General features: G+C 47.2%; 1 protein-coding gene across 2 annotated transcripts in view; it reads left to right on the top strand.

The window, feature by feature from the left end:
* Positions 1-22073, top strand: part of scn5lab (sodium channel, voltage gated, type V-like, alpha b) — a 524522-nt gene that overhangs the window by 419403 nt on the left and 83046 nt on the right. For both annotated transcript variants that reach the window (XM_085987471.1, XM_085987470.1), the window contains 2 exons: positions 13773-13899; positions 21231-21385. In XM_085987471.1, coding sequence (XP_085843597.1) covers positions 13773-13899; positions 21231-21385 — 282 coding nt within the window. The remainder of the gene's footprint in view (positions 1-13772; positions 13900-21230; positions 21386-22073) is intronic.

The raw sequence follows: 22073 nt of genomic DNA on the forward strand, positions 1-22073 counted from the left end.
CTCTGAGTGAAGAAGTTTCTCCTCATCTCAGTTTTGAAAGAGCAGCCCCTTATTCTAAGATTATGCCCCCTAGTTCTAGTTTCACCCATCATTGGGAACATCCTCACCGCATCCACCCGATCAACCCCTTCACAATCTTATATCTTTCAATAAGATCGCCTCTCATTCTTCTGAACTCCAATGAGTAGAGTCCCAATCTACTCAACCTCTCCTCATATGTCCATCCCCTCATCCCCGGGATTAACCGAGTGAACCTTCTTTGTACTGACTCGAGAGCAAGTATGTCTTTTCTTAAGTATGGACACCAAAACTGTATGCAGTATTCCAGGTGCGGTCTCACCAATACCTTGTATAACTGCAGCAATACCTCCCTGTTTTTATATTCTATCCCCCTAGCAATAAAAGCCAACATTCCATTGGCCTTCTTGATCACTTGCTGCACCTGCATACTAACTTTTTGAGTTTCGTGCACCAGGACCCCCAGATCCCTTTGTACTACAGTACTTTCCAGTTTCTTGCCATTTAGATAATAACTTGCTCTATGATTTTTTCCTGCCAAAGTGCATAACCTCACACTTTCCAGTATTGTATTCCATCTGCCAAATCTCTGCCCACTTACTTAGCCTGTCTATGTCACTTTGCAGGTTTTTTATGTCCTCCTCACTCATTACTTTCCCTCCCATCTTAGTATCATCTGCAAACTTTGATATGTTATACTCGGTCCCCTCCTCCAAATCGTTAATATAGATTGTAAAGAGTTGGGGACCCAGCACTAACCCCTGCGGAACACCACTAGTTACTGATTGCCAGTCTGAGAACGAACCATTTATCCCAACTCTCTGTTTTCTGTTAGAGAGCCAATCCTCCACCCACGCCAGAATATTACCCCCAATCCTGTGATTTTTTAACTTGAGCAATAATCTTTTGTGTGGCACCTTGTCAAATGCCTTTTGGAAGTCTAAATACACTACGTCCACTGGTTCTCCTTTATTCACCCTGTATGTTACTTCCTCAAAGAACTCAAGCAAATTTGTCAAACATGACTTCCCCTTCATGAAACCATGCTGAGTTTGTCCTATTAAATTATTTTTATCCAAATGTCCCGTTACTGTCTCCTTAATAATGGACTCTAACATTTTACCAACCACAGATGTTAGGCTAACAGGTCTATAGTTTCCAGCCTTCTGCCTACTACCCTTTTTAAATAAGGGTGTTACATTAGCAGTTTTCCAATCTGCCGGGACCTTTGCTGAGTTCAGGGAGTTTTGGAAAATTATTACCAATGCATCCACAATCCCTACCGTCACTTCCCTCAAGACCCTAGGATGTAAGCCATCAGGTCCAGGGGATTTATTCGGCTTGAGTCCCATTATTTTACCAAGTACCACTTCCTTAGTGATTTTAATCATATTTAGCTCCTCTCCCCCTAGAGCCCCCTGTTTGTCCAGTGTTGGGATATTCTTAGTGTCCTCTACCGTAAAGACTGATACAAAATATTTGTTCAGCGTTTTTGCCATCTCCATGTTTCCCACCATTAATTTCCCGGTCTCATCCTCTAAGGGACCAACATTTACTTTAGCCACCCTTTTTCTTTTTATATAACTATAGAAACTTTTGCTATCTGTTTTTATATTTTTTGCTAATTTACTTTCATAATCTATCTTCCCTTTCTTAATCAATCTTTCAGTTATTTTTTGCTGTCTTTTGAAGACTTCCCAATCTTCTATCCTCCCACTAGATTTGGCTACCTTATATGCCCTTGTTTTTAGTCGGATACTATCCTTAATTACTTTACTTAGCCACGGATGGCTATCTTTTCTTTTACACCCTTTTTTCCTCAGTGGAATATATTTTTTTTGGAAGTTGTAAAATAACTCCTTAAATGTACACCACTGATCATGTACCGTCTTACCCTTTAATCTATTTTCCCAGTCCACTCTAATCAATTCCGCTCTCATACCTTCATAGTCTCCTTTATTCAAGCTCAACACGCTTGTTTGAGATCCAACCTTCTCACTCTCTACTTGAATATGGAATTCAACCATGTTATGGTCACTCATTCCAAGGGGATCCTTTACTAGGACATTTTTAATTAGTCCTGCCTCATTACACAGGACCAAATCTAAGGTTGCTTGCCCCCTGGTCGGTTCAGTTACATACTGCTCAAGAAACCCATCCCTAATACACTCAATGAACTCATCCTCAAGGCTGCTCTGTCCAATTTGATTTGTCCAGTTAATATGATAGTTAAAATCCCCCATAATTATAGCTGTTCCCTTATTACAAGCCTCAACTATTTCCTGATTAATACTCCGTCCAACAGAGTTGCAACTGTTCGGAGGCCTATAGACTACGCCCACTAATGTTTATTTTCCCCTTATTATTCCTTATCTCCACCCAAACTGTTTCACTATCCTGCTCCTTTGACCCAATATCATTTCTCTGTATCATAGTGATTCCTTCCTTTATTAACATAGCCACCCCACCTCCCCTCCCTTCCTGCCTGTCCTTCCTGATTGTTAAATAACCTGGTATGTTTAATTCCCAGTCATGGTCACCCTGCAGCCATGTTTCTGTAATGGCCACAAGATCATACCCATATGTAGTTATTTGTGCCGTTAACTCATTCATTTTGTTACGAATGCTACGTGCATTCAGATAAAGAACTTTCAAATATGCTTTGTGACACTTAGTTCCTGTTTTTTCCCCTTTTACTACTTTACATTTTACTCCATACCTTCTGTCCCTTCCTGACACGTTCTGTTTTTTAATTTCCCCACTGCTACCTAAATCTATGACCTTCTCCGTTGTCATTTCTATTATTTGCTCTCTAGAAACCTCCCCCCCACTAATTAGTTTAAAGCCCTCTCTACAGCCCTAGTTATATGATTCGCCAGGACTCTAATCCCAGCACTGGCCAAGTGGAGTCCGTCCCAACGGAACAGCTCCCTCCTGTCCCAGTACTGGTGCCAGTGTCCCAAGAAGCAAAACCCATTTCTCCCACACCAGTCTTTGAGCCACGCATTTAACTCTTTAATTTTATTTATCCTAGCCAAATTCGCTCGTGGCTCAGGTAATAATCCACCCTTGAGGTTCTGTTTTTTAATTTGACCCCTAGCTGCTCATACTCCTTTAACAGAACCTTCTTCCTTGTCCGATCTACGTCGTTTGTACCAACATGGACCACGACAACTGGATCCTCCCCCTCCCACTCCAAGTTTCTTTCCAGCCCAGAAGAGATGTCCTTAACCCTGGCACCGGGCAGGCAACACAGCCTTCGGGGCTCCCGCTCTTGACTGCAGAGAACCCTATCTATCCCCCTAATGATACTATCCCCTACCACTACAACATTTCTTTTTACTCCCTCCACTTGAATGGCCCCCTGTACCACGGTGCTGTGGCCAGGTTGCTCATCCTCCCTGCAGTCCCCACTCCCGCCCTCACAAGGAGTAAGAACCTCGATCCTGCTTGACAAGAGCAAGGGCTGCGGCTCCTTCAACACTACATCCTGGATCCCTGTACCTTCCTCACTCATAGTCACACCGTCCTGTCCCTGACCACGGACTACATCTGCAGTAATTAATTTCATAGGTGTGACCACCTCCTGAAACATAGAGTCCAGGAACTTCTCCCCCTCCCTGATGCGTCGCAGTGTCTGAAGCTTGGTCTCAAGCTCTTTAACATGGAGCTTGAGTTCCTCTAGCAGCAAACACTTATCGCAAATGTAATCACCGTGAGCCTCAATGGGGTCCACCAGCTCCCACATTTCGCAACAGTGACACATCACCTGTTCACCCATATCTGTGTAATTAATTAAATTTCTTATTATTAGTTATGAAGACCCTCTGCCCTGATATAGGTGATAATATTACACCACTATTTAATAGGACTTACCAACTTAAAGGTATAGAAGAGAAGGAAGAGGACCTACCAACCAGCTGATCACCAACCTCCCTCGTGAATGCTGTCTGGGGGACCTGTCCGGTTGAATTGTCTCGCTGCTCCACGTCCGCAGTGTTGGATTAGCCTGAGAGAGGGAAGCAAAACAGAGCAAAAAGCACCCCCTCACCTCCCACTTGCCCGAACTCTCACACTTACCAAACTCTACTTACACTCAATGCGACCGCACTCAGCGCTACCGCACTAAGCCCACCCCTTTTTATACCTGGATTCTACTTCCGGTTTAAACTCCCCAACAGCTTAATTTACTCTAAAAAATTAAACTTACTACAAATAATTCACTTTTTTACTCACTAAAATTCAGTAAATGCACTTAAAAGACTTTTTCTGCCACTTACCAAAGTCTGCTTAAACTCAATGCGACTTGCAAGGATGTTGCCGGGAGTAGAGAATCTTAGCTATGAGGAAAGACTGGATAGGCTGTGTTTTGTTTCCCTTGGAACAGAGGAGGCTCAGGGGAGAACTTATTGAGGTGTATAAAATTATGAGGGGCCTAGATAAAGTAGATAGAAAGGACCTATTTCCCTTAGCAGAGGGGTCAAAAACCAGAGGGCATAGATTTAAAGTAATTGGTGGAAGGTTTAGAGGGGATTTGAGGGGAAATTTCTTCACCCAGAGGGTTGTGGGGGTCTGGAACTGGTGGTAGAGGCAGGAACCCTAACCACATTTAAAAAGTACTTGGATGTGCACTTGGGATGCTGTAACCTGCAGGGCTACGGACCAAGAGATGGGAAGTGCAATTAGGCTGGAGAGCTCTTTGTTGGTTGGTGTGGAGACGATGGCCGAATTTGCCTCCTTCCGTGCCATAACGTTCTATGATTCTATGATTCTATATGATTATAATTGCATAGGAGAGGGTCCAGCAAAGAGTGAGCTCGATGTTTCCAGCACTGAGCAATCCGAGTTATAAGGAGAAGACTGCAGAGCTGAACTGGGGGAATAAAGTATCAGGGGTGGCGGCGGGGACATGACCCAGATCTTTCAGGTGTAGAGAGGAATAGTTGGTTTAGATACAACCAGACTGTGAACATAGAACTAAAGGACACAAATTTAAAATGAACAAAACTCAAGCAACTCTAAAGATTGGAAGATTTTCTTTTGTCACAGTGTGGTCAGTGTGTGGAACAGGTTCTCAGAGAAAGTGAAGCTGATGCTGGGTCAGTCAACTTCTTTGAAAATAAAGAGCTTGCTAGATATCTGGTTGTGAATGGACCTGAAGGATAAATAGGGATAGCAGCCACCGAGCTGATCCAATCCTCTAAACTTCTTCATGTCCTGCTGAGACTGGGAGGCTGTTGGACTGTCAAGGGCTCCAGGCCACGACTGAACAGTGGAGATGTGAGGAGCGCTGAATATTCTGGAGTTTTGCTGGATTATCTTTATGGCTCTGAACGTTTTTGGTGCAGAGTTTTCACTTCGAAGGTGGACTGGGTGGGGTAGAGTCTATAATGGAGTAGATGGCACGTGGTCTGGGGGCTTGATGGGCGAGCAGTCTGTCCTCCTTCCGTGCTTTCTTATGGTCTTATGATTGATTTCAGTTTCAGATGTTTCAGTAGGTTTTTTCCTAATCTGTGCTTCAGGGCTCTCAGAAGGAGAGGGAGCAGATACAGCCTCATTCTTCCATGGATACTGTAGGGGGTGGTGGTGTGTGTCAGCTTCACCTCTGACTTATGAGCGGTTCGAATCGCTCCCATTCCCTTGGTTCTAGACCTTGGACTTATTTGGGGGTTGTGACAAAAGTGCAGCAGACAACTGGTTTTGGTGCAAGAAACTTTGATCTTTATTCAAGAGGGAAAATATAACACAACAATCTTAACACTCTAATAAAATGGGGAACACTGCGATACACATGAGGAAAATTACAGTAGAAAAATACCTCACCCCTCCCAATCCCACTTTACTAGCTAAGTTGGGCTCTAGAGGACCAGGGATAATGCTCACCAAATGAATCCTTGACAGTTGAGCTGGTTCGCTGTTTCGGGGTTCGCTGGATGTGTTGGTTGGTGCCTGCCGTAGCCCGGACGCGGTAGAGGACTTCGACTGTGTGTCTGATCAGTCTTCGCGAGTCCGCTGATGCGGTAGGGTGCGTATTGGATTTATCGGGTGAGTACCCACTTTTCTTCTGTCAGAGATAGGGTTTTAGAGTCTTTTTAAGTAAAAATCTTACCCAGGGCTAAGTCAGGAATAGATTGCAGAGTGGAAAACTTGCGAACCTTCGGTTTTCTCCCGAGTTGGTTTTCTTTGGTCATGGTGGCCCAATATTACCCGGTTGGTTGGTGGTAATATTCGGTTGGTTGCTTCATAAGGCCCTTGTTGCCGCAAGGTGTCTGATGGTCACTGGAACTGTTACTCTGGTTTCTTCTTGTGTGTTGACCTGCTTCCAGAACTGTGAACTTCTTCGAACTCGATGAACTCCTGAGAACTTGTTGTAACTGTGTAACTGCTGAACCGAACTGCCGAACTGTCTTCTTGAGAAAACAGGCCTTCAATTATACTAATTGGGGCCTCCTAATCTGCACGCTAAATCAGCCCCAGTTTATTGTAAGATTTTGGCGGGCTCGTTAATAGTAACTTGTTTATGAATGTGTGAAGTGGTTTCGGGATGGTTCCATGAGCTGTTGAGCTCTTACTTGATTGTAGTCATTGTGCTCAGGTTTCGAGTTTCCTGACTGGGCCTGAGATTTCTATGGAGTTGGGTGAGGTGATTTGTTTTATGCATGTTTCGGATGGGTCCTGTAATTTGGGTGGGGACTGCTCTTCTGTGGGTCTATTGTTAGAATGTAAATTGCCTGATAGGGGCTGAGTGACGTTAGACAGTTCCCCAGACAGTTTGATTAACTCTAATACTCAAACTGTCTATTACAGAGGTTGATCCCATCTCCTGTTGCAGCCTTTTCCTTTACAATACCAAATCTTGGTTTTTGACCTTGAATCTCCCTCTGTTAGGCCCAATACATTTTATCACCCTGAAGTGGTTAGAAGAGTCCAAAGTCCTTTTCTTTAGGGTTTTTCTCTGAGTTTTGGGGGATCTGTGAATTTTGAGAATCTTATGTCCCCCCTGTGATACTTTACTTGCTAGAGTATCATACTGGGTGAGCAAAATTCTTGATCCTCGAGAGCCAACCTTCCCCAAGACCCAAAACATACATTCCCCTTTAGTTGTAGTGTTCAGATGCATACACAGGTAAGAATTCAGTTACATTCATATCCAAGCACGGAGGGGTCCAACACTCCTGCACCACTTGGAAAATATGGTACATACATAGAAAAATAATACACGGTCACAAAACTTTATCTTAATAACGATTAAGGCTCGTCCCATACCTGGTCATAGACGTTATTGTAATGCTCGTCCCATGCTCTCTCATGTCGGGATCGGAGCATTCTGTCCCTCCCCTTGCACTTTGTGCAGAGTAAGTAGAAGACTATACCTAGCTGGCAGACCACTAAAATATGGGAAGCCATTCTGATCCAGGAAGGGACCTCTATATTTTCGAAAATATCCCACCAAGGTGGAACTATGATATCTGAAATCTCAACCCCTATCTCGACTGGCTTTTGTTCTAGAGTATAGAATTGTTTTTGTGATACTTCTACAGCTTTGAGTAGGGCGGTAAGATGTTCGGGTAGAGAGGGAATTTTATAGCCGAAGAATGTGACATAGTCTTGCAGGTTTGTTATGTTTTCCCTGATTGTGAGGTGAACAGTGGAGGGTTCAGGAATGGGGACAATCCGTTCCTGGGCCACTTGAACTTCTGCCTCGGGTTTAAAGCAGAAACTGCTGTCACTCACTGGACACCAGATGTGCTGTCCATGCTGGTAGTGGGGCGCACTTGTGGTGACACAATATGTCCCACCCCCTATGAATGCTACCTGTGGGGGAACATGGCCTTGTGCCATTACCTCCATGGTACAGTTTATAGGTCGTGCGCCAGCAGCTTTAAACCCGCACTGTGGTCTCGAATAGGCGTTCAAGTGCTGGGGACACAGTATTATGTGTGCTCCCCGGCTCCGGCACCCGGAGAGGTCTGTACCTGTCATAGCGTGCTCCCACTTTATGACATAAGGTGGGACTGCTGCGAAACGGACGTGTGCACCCCTTGAATGATCCCAATGTTCTCCACCCTGTATATCGGTGCGGGTCGGGCTGTCCCACCCATGACCGGCATCCTCACTACTATCCTCATGATAGTGTGATTGGAACGCCTGCAATCTACTGGGACAGGGTAGGCTTCAGAGGCTAGGCAGGGCTGACACGGGCTCAGCGAATTGCTAAACGGGTGGAGGGCTGCGAGGTGCTTGTTACTAATCCAGGAGGGGACTAAACCTTGTTTTAAATCCTCCAGGTTGCTGCGGCCCTCGCCCAGCAACCATGCCCCATATAGCACACACACCTCATTCCGTGCAGCCTGATCCGAAGCATTCCTATCCTCCCGTATGAGTGCATTTACTGTTTTTGCATGTCTTTCTAGCTCAGCAAAGATCTCCTTTAAATGGACCATCATAGCTTGGTCCTCGTGTAGCTCTGAGCCTACCACTGTGTTTTCTTCCGTTAGGATCTTTCGTAGTTGGGTTTTTAGACCATTTATTTGTGTTTGCAGTTCTATATCGTCCAGGCTATTTATTACAGAGGATCCTGTATTGTAGGTTGTGAAAATATCGTTCCAGGTTCCCCTTCTTTGTCTCCCTGTGCCCATAGTGTGCTCAGCGTGTAATGTGTACAGCTCTGCTTTGTCTATGTTGGCAAAGTCGAATTCGTAGAATTTCCTAAACATTTCTTTTAGTAGGGCCTGGTATAGCTGTTCTGTCTCCTTAGGGCACCATTCAGGTAAGTGTACTTCGGTAAGGTTTAGGATAACTGAAGCTACTGCATAGCGTACCCCCTGGTATATACCTTTTCGGTCGGCACTAGCACTAACCTATTCCCTGTTCCCTTGGTGGTGGTAGGACACCTCTCTATTACTGTCCGTGATGTCTGGGTCGTGAGCAGGGGCTTTCGGGTGCATGCTACGAGTTCGGTGGCATTGACTGGGATCGGGGGGTGTGGGAGCGCGCACGCATGCAGGCTAGAATCCCACCCCATCCTCTTCCCGGTATCTTGCCATTGTCTGGAGAAGATGATGGACATGCCTGTGGGGCAGGCTCTCTCTGATCCCCACATGCAGATATAGATTGCCTGTTCCGACTCCCTCCACTTATCCCAACACACACTCACTCCCCCTTGGGTCCCTGTGATCATCCGGTGGGTGTTGTTCCCCAGTCGTTCCCAGTCGGCTGTACGGTCCCCTATGTCCCTGCTCAGCTTCCTGAGCCACCACCACCTATCCAGGGGAATCCGTCCCTTGCATGTAAGACGCACACGTTTCCCCTCAGTGACACTGACCCTTGTAGCAACGACCTGTACCCTGGGGCACGGGATGGAGGCCTCCCCGTAGGTGAACCCGGTCTGGCTGGAGTATTGCGTAGAGTTAGACCCTAGCCACCCTGGCCACCTTCCCTCATGGAAGTAAATAGCGAGCTCCTCCACACCCGGTTCGCCACCCCCAGCGGTAACGATCGGCGCTCTCTCTCCCGAGCACCCATAAATCTGAGAGTCCTCCACGTCACCTCGGTCACCGATGCTCACCCCTACCAGGGCGAGCAGGAGCAGAACCCTCCTCATGCCGATTTCCTCTCTGTAGGGACACACAAAACAGGTAGCCATCTCCCGACAAGTGATCGAGTCTCGAAATTTAAACTTACTTATTGTAAAATACTTATAAATAATAATAAACCTAAAACTACCAAAACTGTAAAAACACCTAACATTCATGAGAAAAGCTATGTACATCCGCCGCCCGTCTCCGGGCGGCCAGGCTAATTCCTGTTCGGCCTCTGTTTTCTGCGGCTTCTGGGCAGCTTGTATGCCTGGGCGTAAGGTGGCCTGTACCGCAGGACCCGGAGAGTCCTTCTTAAAACAACTGGGGGTTTCCCTGAATCCCAGATGATCGGGGGAATGTGCCCTCCTGTACTACAGCACACTACCCCCTTCTGTGTGGCTGCTGAGTCCCTGTCCTGTCCTGCGGATTCCTCGCAGCCTGAGGCCACAGGCTAGGGACCCCTCTCGTTCTCATTGCCCACCGCTACCTCTCCTGTGAGTCCCTCGGCGTTGGAGGTTGCAGGCTGGGGATCCCTATCTCTAGACTGATCCCTGAACTTGGGCATTCTTTTTCAGGTTGTGGCCCCTCCGGGGCTGAACTATTTAAACTGATACGCTGGTGACCACGGTAGTTTAGGCTGTGGCATACAAGGAGACCTTCTTAAGGCCGGAGCTACCGGGGTGTGTCCAAGTCCCAAATAATTGGTGGGTTGCCCCTCCAGTGACACAAGCCACTGCCCCCACCGGTGCGGTCTGTGAGTCTGCCCCAGCTGCTGGCTGATCATCCCTGTCCTTAACCTTATCCTCTGCTTCCTGACCCTCCCCGTCCCACCCCACCCGGGTTTCCCCTGGTGCCATTGAACAGACCATGCCTCTGGCCTCAGACAAGGCTTGGGTCAATTTTTTAATCCGTTCTTCGCAGGGACTGTGATCAGAGTCTTCATAACCCCTACTTCTAGCTACCTTATGCGCTATTTTAATGTCCCTTAGCTGACCCTCAAAACCGTCAACTCTCGTTGTTAATCTTGCGTTCTCCTCCCGTAAGACCTGCTCATTTAACCTGGCCTCCGTAACCTGGCACCGCAGGTATTCCCCCATATTACAGGAGGTCTCTTCCTGGGCGCGTCTTTCAAGGGGACACAGGTAGACAGGCTGCGCTGGTTCTAGTCATAGGTCTGGGTTGTATGGGGCAGATGGGGTTAAAGAACCAGTGGCGGTGGCTACCTTCCCTGGGCCATTTAATAAAGCTCGGATCGCAGCTACAACTGAGTCTAACGTGGGGGGAGAGGTCGGTGTTTCAGTTCTTGGGGCAGGAGCTGGGGAGTTCTTTCCTATGTTATCCTTCCACGGATTCCTACAGTCCCTTCTTTGCTACCCTTACCCAACAAAAATCCATCGCCCTCAGTCTTGACAGCTCCAATTTATCCAGCCTTCACAGCCTTTTGGGGGAGCTGATCCCAGATTTCTACCACCATTTGTGTGAAAAAGTATTTCCTCACTTTGCTCCTTAATGGCCTAGCTTTAATTTTAAGATTGTGTCCCCTGATTCCCCCCACCAGTGGAAATAGCTTCTCCGAATCTACCCTACCGAATCCTTTTAACATTTTAAACTACTCGATCAGATCACCCCTCAATCTGCTATGCTCAAGGGAATACAAGCCAAGTTACATAGAATTACATTACATAGAGTGTCTTCTTCTTAGGCAGTCCCTCGGAACCGAGGATGATTTGCTTCCACGTTAAAAATGAGTTCGCAGGTGACTGATGAGTCCAATGTGGGACCTACAGTTTCTGTCACAGTTGAGGCAGATGGTGGTTGAAGGGGCGGGTGGGTGGGGTGCTTGGGTTGACGTGCGCTCCTTGCGCTGCTTGCGCTTGGCTTCCGCTTGCTCCTGGCGAAGAGACTCGAGGTGTTCAGCGCCTTCCCGGATGCTTCTCCTCCACTTTGTGCGGTCTTGGGCCAGGGATTCCCAGGTGTCGATGGGGATGTTACACTTTTTCAAGGAGGCTTTGAGGATGACCTTGAAGCGTTTCCTCTGCCCACCTGGGGCTCTCTTGCTGTGCCGGAGCTCCGAGTAGTGCGCTTGTTTTGGGAGTCTCGTATCGGGCATGCGGACAATGTGACCCATCCATCGGAGCTGATCGAGTGTGGTCAAAGATTCAATGCTGGGAATGTAGAAGAATGAGAGGGGATCTTATTGAAACTTATAAAATTCTGACAGGACTGGACAGACTAGATGCAGGAAGAATGTTCCCGGTGGTCGGAGAGTCCAGAACCAGGGGTCACAGTCTAAGGATAAGGGGTAAGTCATTTAGGACAGAAATGAGGAGGAATTTCTTCACCCAGTGAGTGGTGAACCTGTGGAATTCTCTACCACAGAAGGCAGTAGAGGCCAATTCATTAAATAAATTTCACACTAGGAACAACCAAAATTGAACAAACCACTAACTACACATACTTGGGCTTAAAAATCAGTTCTACGGGAAATTTCAAACTGGCTGTGAATGAACTGAAAGAGAAAGCAAGAAGGGCTTTCTATGCCATTAAAAAATCAATCCAAATAGAAATCCCAATTAGCATTTGGCTCAAAATTTTCAAATCAGTAATTGAACCAATTGCACTCTATGGCAGTGAGGTGTGGGGACCGCTAACACAACAAGAATTTGCAAAATGGGACAAACACCCAATTGAGATCCTACATGCAGAATTCTGTAAAAGTATCCTCCGGACTCAAAGGAAAACCGTAAACAATGCATGCAGGGCAGAACTAGGCCAATATCCATTAATAATCACTATCCAAAAAAGAGCCACCAAATTCTGGAAACACCTAGAAATGAGCAACCCCCAATGCTATCATTACGAAGCCCTGAAATGTCAAGAGAGAGCCATAAAGAAGAATACCCTCAGTCAACTAGTCCTGGGACTCAGTGAAGTAACTACTAACACTACTAACAATAACCAGCCCCAGGACAGTGACAGCGTAACACAAAGAATTCGACCCAACACAATCGTCGCTAAGCAAAAGGAAAAATATCTGTCATATTGGGCAGAAACAACAAAAACCCAAAGCAAACTCAATTGCTACTTGGCCCTAAACAGACAATACAACATGGCTGATTACCTGACCATGGTAAAGGATAGCAAACTGAGAAAAACCTTGACAATGTACAGACTTAGTGAACATAGCCTGGCGATCGAAAAAGGTAGACACAGGCAGACCCGGCTACCAAGAGAGGACAGGATATGCTCTCACTGCAGTCAGGGAGTGGTGGAGACAGAGATGCACTTCCTCACAGCTTGTAGAAAATATCAGGGCATAAGGGAGAATTTCTACCCAAAATTCACAAAGATATGCCCGGAATTCAGAAATTTGAATGACGACCAAAAACTCCCATACCTACTAGGGGAAGAGAGAAATTGTGTAACACTAGCGGCACACTATGTTACAGCTTGCCATAAACAGAGGGACAACCACTAAATATAAGAAAAGAGTATATATAAATTATATGAAAGTATATTTATACACTCAGGGATATATCTGTTTATACACTGTATGGATAGATCTGTATTTTTGTGTACAAACATGAATGTTTTTCGATGCTTTGGCAACATAAGATGTAACTTGTCATCATGCCAATAAAGCGATTTGAATTGAATTGAATTGAAATATATTCAAGAAGGAGTTGGATATATTTCTTAAGGCTAAAGGGATCAAGGGATATGGGGAGAAAGCAGGGACCAGGTACTGAAATTGGATGATCAGCCATGATCGCATTGAATGGCGGAGCAGGCTCAAGGGGCCGAATGGCCTACTCCTGCTCCTATCTTCTATGTTTCTATGTTGGCCTGAGCAAGAACACCGGCGTTGGTGCGCCTATCCTGCCAATGGATTTGCAGGATCTTGCGGAGGCAGCGTTGGTGGTACCTCTCCAGTGCTTTGAGGTGCCTAGAGTGTACAGCATAGAGGCACATAGAGTGTACAGCATAGAAACAGGCCATTTGACCCAACAGGTCTATGCCAGTATTTATGCTCCTCACGAGCGGGGTTTTGAACAAAGATCACTTGGCATTTAAAACTAACGTTCTGAAATGGGCCTTTAACTGAATGAACTATCGCTGAGTTCTTGCTGGCGGATCCAGTCAGTGTGACCTGTGCTTGTCTTTCCTCTGTAGAAGATGGACGACCTCACCAGTTGTTCTGAAGGAAGCACCGTGGACCTGAAAAGCAAAGGGGACGAGGATGAGCACATCTCCGAGCACATGGAGGAGATTGTGGAACCAGACAATTGCTTCACAGAAGGTAGGTGCCACCACGGCGGAGAAAAGCAGTAGAAATGTACGGGAACGGTGAAAGAAAAAACCCTCTTTTCGGCCCTGAATAGAATTCAGTCGAGATTCAAAAAAAAAATCTTTGCTAAATGCTGGCAATCAAGGACTGTTTTCCCTTAGGAATCCTTCACGTGAATGTTCTGATTTTTATTCAGAAAAGAATGGCTTCGAAACTCGTTGGCGCCGCACCCCATTTTACAAGTGGCAAAAACCATCCAATATGGCGGGCGGCGCTCATGCTCTCATTCCGCAACCGGACGTGCGCCGCTCGCCATATTGGATCGGGCTGCCCCGTAGGCATCCAGGAGCTTTCTGACGCTCCAGGGGGAACAGCATCTCCCTCCTCCTGTCCACTGCCTGGAAGAGGGCCTCCAAGGCAGCGTCAGGAGAGCCTGGGTGCCCTGCCTGGACCTCATCCAGTCACCTTCTTGCATCTGGGCAGATTCCTGGCTCTCTGCTACCAGAGTGCACCTCCCCTTTAAGAGGTGCTGGCTGCTTTTAATTGACATCAGCGATGTCGAATTTCCTGCCCTCCCAAACAGGCGTGCAGCCAATGAACAGCAGAGGTAGCGCAGGCTGCACGTGGGAATCATTGGAATGAGGTCCCACAACGAAGTTAGCATGCTGCCTGGAGCCAGGTGAACAGGCGCATGTAACGCGTGCCCTGCCCCCACCCCTCACACCCCCAACACACCCATTATCGGGCACAATTGAATTTCATAGCATTATATAGAATTTACAGCACGGAAACAAGCCATTCGGCCCAACAGGTCTATGCCGGTGTTTATGCTCCACACCCCTCTTCATCTAATCATCATACCCTTCCATTCATTTCTGCCTCATGTGCTTATCTAGCTTCCCCTTAAATGCATCTGTGCTATTCTTCTCAATTACTCCATGTGGTAGCGAGTTCCACATTCTCACCGCTCTCTGGGTAAAGAATCATAGCATGATACAGCACAGAAGGAGGTCATCCGGCCCGTTGTGCCTGTGCCGGCTCTTTGGTAGAGCTATCCAATTAATCCCACTCCCCTGCTCTTTCCTCAAAGTCCTGTTGGAAGAAATTTCTCCTGAATTCCTTATTGGCTTTATCAGTGACAATCTTATATTTATGACCTCTATTTTTGGACTCCCCCCACATCATCTTCTCTACATCTATCCTGTCAAACCCTTTCATAATTTTAAAGACCTCGATCAGTTCACCCCCTCAGTCTTCTCTTTTCTCGAGAAAATATCCCCAGCCTGTGCAATCTTTCTATGGCCAGTGTTTCATAATTCAACAATACCTGCTACAGCACATCAGGTGCACAATATAAATATAATTACACCTTTTGCCTCTCTAACCGCAAGTATGGCAGGGAGGGAAGTGAACACGACAGGGGTTATTTTTCCAATCAGATTCGTAGCATTAGTGACCAGTGCCACTGCAGATGACAGTGTGGAATGAAGGAGGTTTAACATAGATTTTTTTTTAATTATGAAGGGTTTCGATAGGGTGCAGAGGTGAGTCCGTAACAAGGGGCCATCAACCTAGAATTGCCATGAAAAGAGTGAGGAGTGAGGTTCAGAGAACTTTCTTTACACAGTGCATTCTTGGGGCGTGGAATGCTTTGTCAGAGCGAATATTTGAGGCAGAGACCTTTTAAGGAAAATTAGCTACACCTTTGAAGCAGAGGAAGAGAGAGAGACTGTGCGGAGAAAGCAAAGGTTCACCAGACCGATTCCTGGGATGGCAGGACTGTCGTATGAGGAGAGATTGGGTCGACTAGGCCTGTATTCACTAGAGTTTAGAAGAATGAGAGGGGATCTCATTGAAACGTATAAAATCCTGACAGGGCTAGACAGACTGGATGCAGGAAGGATGTTTCCCCTGGCTGGGGGGTCTAGAAACATAGAAGATAGGAGCAGGAGTAGGTCATTCGGCCCTTCGAGCCTGCTCCGCCATTCAATGAGACCATGGCTGATCATCCAAATTCAGTACCCTGTCCCTGCCTTCTCCCCATATCCCTTGATCCCTTTAGCCTCAAGAAATATATCCAACTCTTTCTTGAATATATTTAATGAACTGGCCTCCACCGCCCTCTGTGGCAGAGAATTCCACAGGTTCACCACTCTCTGGATGAAGAAATTCCTCCTCATTTCAGTCCTAAATGGCTTACCCCTTATCCTTAGACTGTGACCCCTGGTTCTGGACTCCCCGGCCATCAGAAACATCCTTCCTGCATCTAGCCTGTCCAGACCTGATAGAATTTTATAGGTTTCGATGAGATCCCCTCTCAATCTTCTAAACTCCAGTGAGTATAAGCCCAATCGACACAATCTCTCCTCATATGTCATTCCTGCCATCCCAGGTATCAGCCTGGTGAATCTTCGCTGCACTCCCTCCATGGCAAGAACGTCCTTCCTCAGGTAAGGTGACCAAAACTGCACACAATACTCAAGGTGTGGTCTCACCAAGGCCCTGTACAACTGTAGCAAGACATCCTTGTTCCTGTACTCGAACCCTCTTGCTACGAAGGCCAACATACCATTTGCCTTCTTAACCGCCTGCTGCACCTGCATGCTTACCTTCAGCGACTGGTGCACAAGGACACCCAGGTCTCTTTGCACTTCCCCTTCTCCAAATCTATTGCCATTCAAATAATAATCTGCCTTCCTGTTTTTGCCACCAACGTGGATAACCTCACATTTATCCACATTATAGTGCATTTGCCATGTTTCTGCCCAATCACCCAACCTGTCCAAATCATACTGGAGTTTCACGACATCCTCCTCACAGCTTACCCTCCCACCCAGCTTTGTGTCGTCTGCAAATTTGGAGATATTACATCCAATTCCCTCGTCCAGATCATTAATATATATTGTGAACAGCTGGGGTCCTAGGACCGATCCTTGCGGTACCCCACTAGTCACTGCCTGCCACTCGGAAAAAGAGCCGTTTATTCCAACTCTTTGCTTCCTGTCCGCCAACCAGTTCTCTATCCAAGTCAATACCTTGCCCCCAATCCCATGTGCCTTAACTTTACACGCTAATCTCTTATGCGGGACCTTATCGAAAACCTCCTGAAAGTCCAAATACACCACATCCACTGGTTTCCCCTTATCTATTCTACCAGTTACATCCTCAAAAAATAATGGGAGACTTTTGTTCTTGATCAGCTGGTGCCTGGCATACATGGAACTCAGTCGCTGTCTAAGTAAGACTTCCATTCGCCCAATTTGGATTCTACACTCTCTTCTCACGCCCTACCTCCCTAAGCTTAGTGAACTTACATGCAGGTTGGTAAGAGACAAGGATTAGGGAGCCAAAATTGTACGGAGCGATAATAACAGTTTACTGGACAAAAACTGTGCAGTTTACATAGCATTGCTGAGCTTATATAGGAACATAGGGATTGCTAGACGAGGAAAGGCCAAGCTCCATCTAGCTCGCTGTAGGGTACTGAATTTGGATGATCAGCCATGATCGCATTGAATGGCGGAGCAGGCTCGAGGGGCCGAATGGCCTACTCCTCCTATCTTCTATGTTTCAATGTTTCGCCTTCTACCATCCTGGTAGTCGCACGATACAATGATAATGGAGTTGTTCACTAATCATGGCAATCAATCTCTATTAGTTAGTCTACAACAGACCCAGACATGAGGTGGGGAAATCCCCAGTGGTGGAGAGCTTTGGGAACCACAGGTCCAAAGTCACCTGTTCCTCCCAAGCACGTTACACTTACCACACTCATATACTGTATCCCAAAATGTTATTTTCTGAAAGAAATCTAACTCTGAAGGAAATCTATCTGAATCTGAAATAAATCTATCTAGCTTCCTGCTGTTTGTCCAGCTACAGACCTACCCCTCTGGATCCCATCAAAGAGACAAACTGGCTGGTCAATCGTCAACAGCAGTATCCTGGGGTACTGTGAGCCTGCCGAGTTAAGGTCTGACTAATAAATGGGGAGATGTAATCTGCAGGAATAATGTGAACGTGGGTTTCTAATGGGAAATATCACTACATTAATTGCTGTTAGTCTCACAGCATCAGAATCTTACAGCGCAGCAGGAGGCCATTCGGCACATCGTGTCTGTGCCGGCTCTTCGAAAGAGCTATCCCATTAGTCCCGCTCCCCTGCCCTTTCCCCATAGCCCCGCAATTCTCTCCCCTTCAAGTATTTATCCAATTCCCTCTTGAATATTGAGTTGAAACTTGTTTACCCAGAGAGTGGTGAGAATGTGGAACTCGCTACCACAGGGAGTGGTTGAAGCGAATAGTATAGATACATTTAAGGGGAGGCTGGACAAGCATATGAGGGAGAAGAGAATAGAGGGTTATGCTGACAGCGTTAGATGAGGAAAGACGGGAGGAGGCTCGTGTGGAGCATAAATGGCGGCATAGACTGGTTGGGCCGAATGGCCTGTTTCTGTGCCGTATATCCTATGTAATCCTATGTAATCAGCATCCACCACCCTTTCAGGCAGTGCATTCCACATCATCATAACTTGCGGCGTGAAAAATATTCTCCTCATCTTCACCGCTGGCTCTTTTTTCCAGTGGCCTTAAATCTGTTTCCTCTGCTTACCGATCTTTCTGCCAGTCATCACCAGCAGCTGGAGTACTGCGAGCCTGCCTGGTTTATCATTGAAACTTATAAAATTCTAACAGGACTGGACAGACTAGATGCAGGAAGGATGTTCCTGATGGCGGGGGAGTCCAGAACCAGGGGTCACAGTCTAAGGATAAGGGGTAAGCCATTTAGGACTGAGATGAGGAGGAATTTCTTCACCCAGAGAGTGGTGAACCTGTGGAATTCTCTGCCACACAAGGCAGTAGAGGCCAATTCATTAAATATATTCAAGAAGGAGTTAGATATATTTCTTAAGGCTAAGGGGATCAAGGGATATGGGGAGAAGGCAGGGACAGGGTACTGAATTTGGATGATCAGCCATGATCGCATTGAATGGCGGAGCAGGCTCGAGGGGCCGAATGGCCTACTGCTGTTCCTATCTTCTATGTTTCTATGTTATAGTTGTGTGAGGTACAGATGGGGGTGACGTGATGCTGTGGCAAATAATGTGAATTATTATTGCATTAGCTGCTGTTAATCAGTGTCGGTTCCTGGACAGCAAAGTGAACATGTGCCTCTGCCCCATCCAAACCCGATGAAACTGGATATACGGGGAGAGCTTAAATGTTACTGCAAATTGAGTCTAAACTGCCCGGATAGAGTAATCAGGCTTTAGGCTTTAGACAACTAGTTCATTTGGTGACGGCTGAAATGCAAGTAATTGGTTCTGAGCAGTGTACAGTGGTGTCATTTACTGTAATGGTTATGGATGGAGGATGTAGTGCTTCTTTATTTGAAGAGGAAATGATACCCAGGCATCCTGTTACATAACTGCAGTAATCTCACTGAAATGGCCATCAGCATTACTGTCTAATACTGTGCTGGATTAGGCCGGATTTTAAATAATAAACTGCATTAACCTGTGTTATTTGTTAAATTAATTTCTTTTTGCGTGGGTGTCCATAGTCGGCTTCCTCCGAACTGTATGGGGAAGATAAGGGTACCTGTAAAAGAAAGAAAAGAACTTACATTTATACGGCACCTTTCACGACCTCAAGACGTCCCAAGGCCCTAGCTCTGTGACCTCCTCCAGCCCTACAACCAACGTTCCCTTTAAGCTGCGCAGCCGTGCGGCGGTCTGGAGCTCCCGCACAGGCCGCTCGCCGGCTTTTCGATCGGAATAACCGCACACGCGCCAACGTTTGATTGGGCCGCGCAGCCATTTTATGGGGCCGCACAGCCCAAAAGAAAATTACAGGGAGCATTGCCTACAACCCTCCGAGATCTCTGCGTTCCTCCAGTTCTGGCCTCTTGTGTACCCCCGATTTTAATCACTCCACCATTGGCTGCCGTGCTTTCAGCTACCGAACCCTTAAGGTGTGGAATTCCCGGCTTCCTCTACCTCTCTCTCCTCCTTTAAGATGCTCCATAAAACCTACCTCTTTGACCAAGCTTTTGGCTACCTGTCCTAATATTTCCTTATGTGTCTCTGTGTCACGCTCCTGCGAAGCACCTTGGGACATCTGCTCTCTCAGGTGCACATAAAAGATCCCACCACACTACAGGTAGACTATCCTTTATCCGAACTTCCGAAAACCGAAAACCTCTAAAAATCGAAAGTTTTTTTGTTCAGCGTAAGTCGTGCGCACGACATGACCAGAGTGGCGCACGACTTACGCTGAGCAGGGCAGAGGGTCACAGAGTTCCCTCCTGGGTAGGAGATTGCAGGCCGAGCCGGGCAGTGTGAAGGAGGTACCGGGAGAGTGAACCCAACAATACAGCGGCCCGTCCGATAGCTGCAGCGGCCCGTCCGATATTCTTTTCTCCCCCCCGACCCGACCCGAACCAAACCGCGGCCCGTCCGATATTCTTTTCTCCCCCCCCCCCCCGCCCCACCACCACCCGACCCGACCCGACCCGACCGATATTCTTTTCTCCCGACCCGACCCGACCCGAACCGCAGCCCATCCGATATTCTTTTCTCCCCCCCGACCGACCCCCCGACCCCCGCGACCCGACCCCCGACCTGAACCGAGGCCCGTCCAATATTCTTTTCTCCCCCCCACCCGACCCCCAACCTGATTTGCGGGCCAGCTTAGTAGGAGTCAGCCGATATCCGGCTTTCCAGAGAAGCAGGAAGGGGAATGAGACACGGAACAGTCGCAAGAGGTAGCCTGAACTTTAAAAATTTATATTAAATACAAATTTCCCAGTCTTATAATAATACCTTCTGAAATCCGAAAACCGAAACTCAGCTGGTCCCAAGGCTTTCGGATAAGGGATAGTGTACCTGTATTTCGAAAAAGAGCAGGGGAGTTCTCCCCGGTGTCCTGGCCAATATTTATCCCTCAATCAACATCACTAAAACAGATTATCTGGTCATTATCACATTGCTGTTTGTGGGAGCTTGCTGTGTGCAGATTGACTGCTGCGTTTCCCACATTACAACAGTGACCACACTTCAAAAGTGCTTCATTAGCTGTAAAGTGCTTTGGGACATCGGGGTAGAAATTTGTCTTGGGCGGCTGGAGATAACAAGCGGTAGTGCACTTGCCGCCTGTTATACCCTGCCCGAATTCAATTGTATTGAAGAATGGGTGGTCGATGCAGTGCCGTCCCAAGGTAAATCTCTACCCCTCCCTGAGGTTGCGAAAGACGCTAAATGCAGACACTCTTAACGCCGATCCAGTGATTTAAGGATTAATCGCTCCCGTGGGGGGCCCTGACCGTGTCGCTCTTTTCACAGCTTGTGTACGCCGCTTCACCTTCTGTCAGGTCAATACCTCGGCCGGGTTTGGTAAGATGTGGTGGAACCTGAGAAAAACCTGCTACAAAATCGTAGAGCACAACTGGTTCGAGACCTTCATCATCTTCATGATCTTGCTGAGCAGCGGGGCCCTGGTGAGTTGCAACATTACTACAGCTTGTCTCTCGGCGCACTGCTGGCCAAGACGTATCAGCACCAGCCTCCGCTCCCTTAAAACCTCCTTGTTGAGATTTTAATAGTTACCCCACCCCCCCCTACGAGCTTCTTTGGGGGTTTCCCCATATTCCACCACCACCCCCCCCCCCCCGTAGCTCCAGCTGAATGCAGCAGAAAAAGGCAGGATCTCTCCCTGGCCGCCTTGTAAGGGACGGAACCTCTGCCCATCCCCCCCCCCGCCACAACAACAACAACATCTTGTATTTATACAGCGCCTTTAACGTAGTAAAACGTCCCAGGGCGCTGCACAGGTGCGTTGTAAGACCAAAAATTTGACACCGAGCCACATAATGAGAAATTAGGGCAGGTGACCAAAATCTTGGTCAAAGAGGTAGGATTTAAGGAGCGTCTTAAAGGGCGTCTTAAAGCGAGGTAGCGAGGCGGAGAGGTTTAGGCAGGGAATTCCAGAGCTGAGGGCCTAGGCAACAGGAGGCACCCCTCCTCCCCCACCCCAAATAAAGCCAATGAGACCACAGCTGGTGACGGGGACTCTCTACGCCAGGGGTTGCCCTGCCTCTGATTACCAGACGTTCCATTGGTGCCGCAAACCGAAAAACTCTGGTGGGCTGAGGCTGGAGATCACCAGTAAGTTCCCCTCCCCCCCCC

This window comes from Somniosus microcephalus, chromosome 5, assembly GCF_052327205.1.
Source record: "Somniosus microcephalus isolate GS21.2 chromosome 5, FLI_Smic_1.0, whole genome shotgun sequence".
Lineage (NCBI taxonomy): Eukaryota > Metazoa > Chordata > Chondrichthyes > Squaliformes > Somniosidae > Somniosus > Somniosus microcephalus.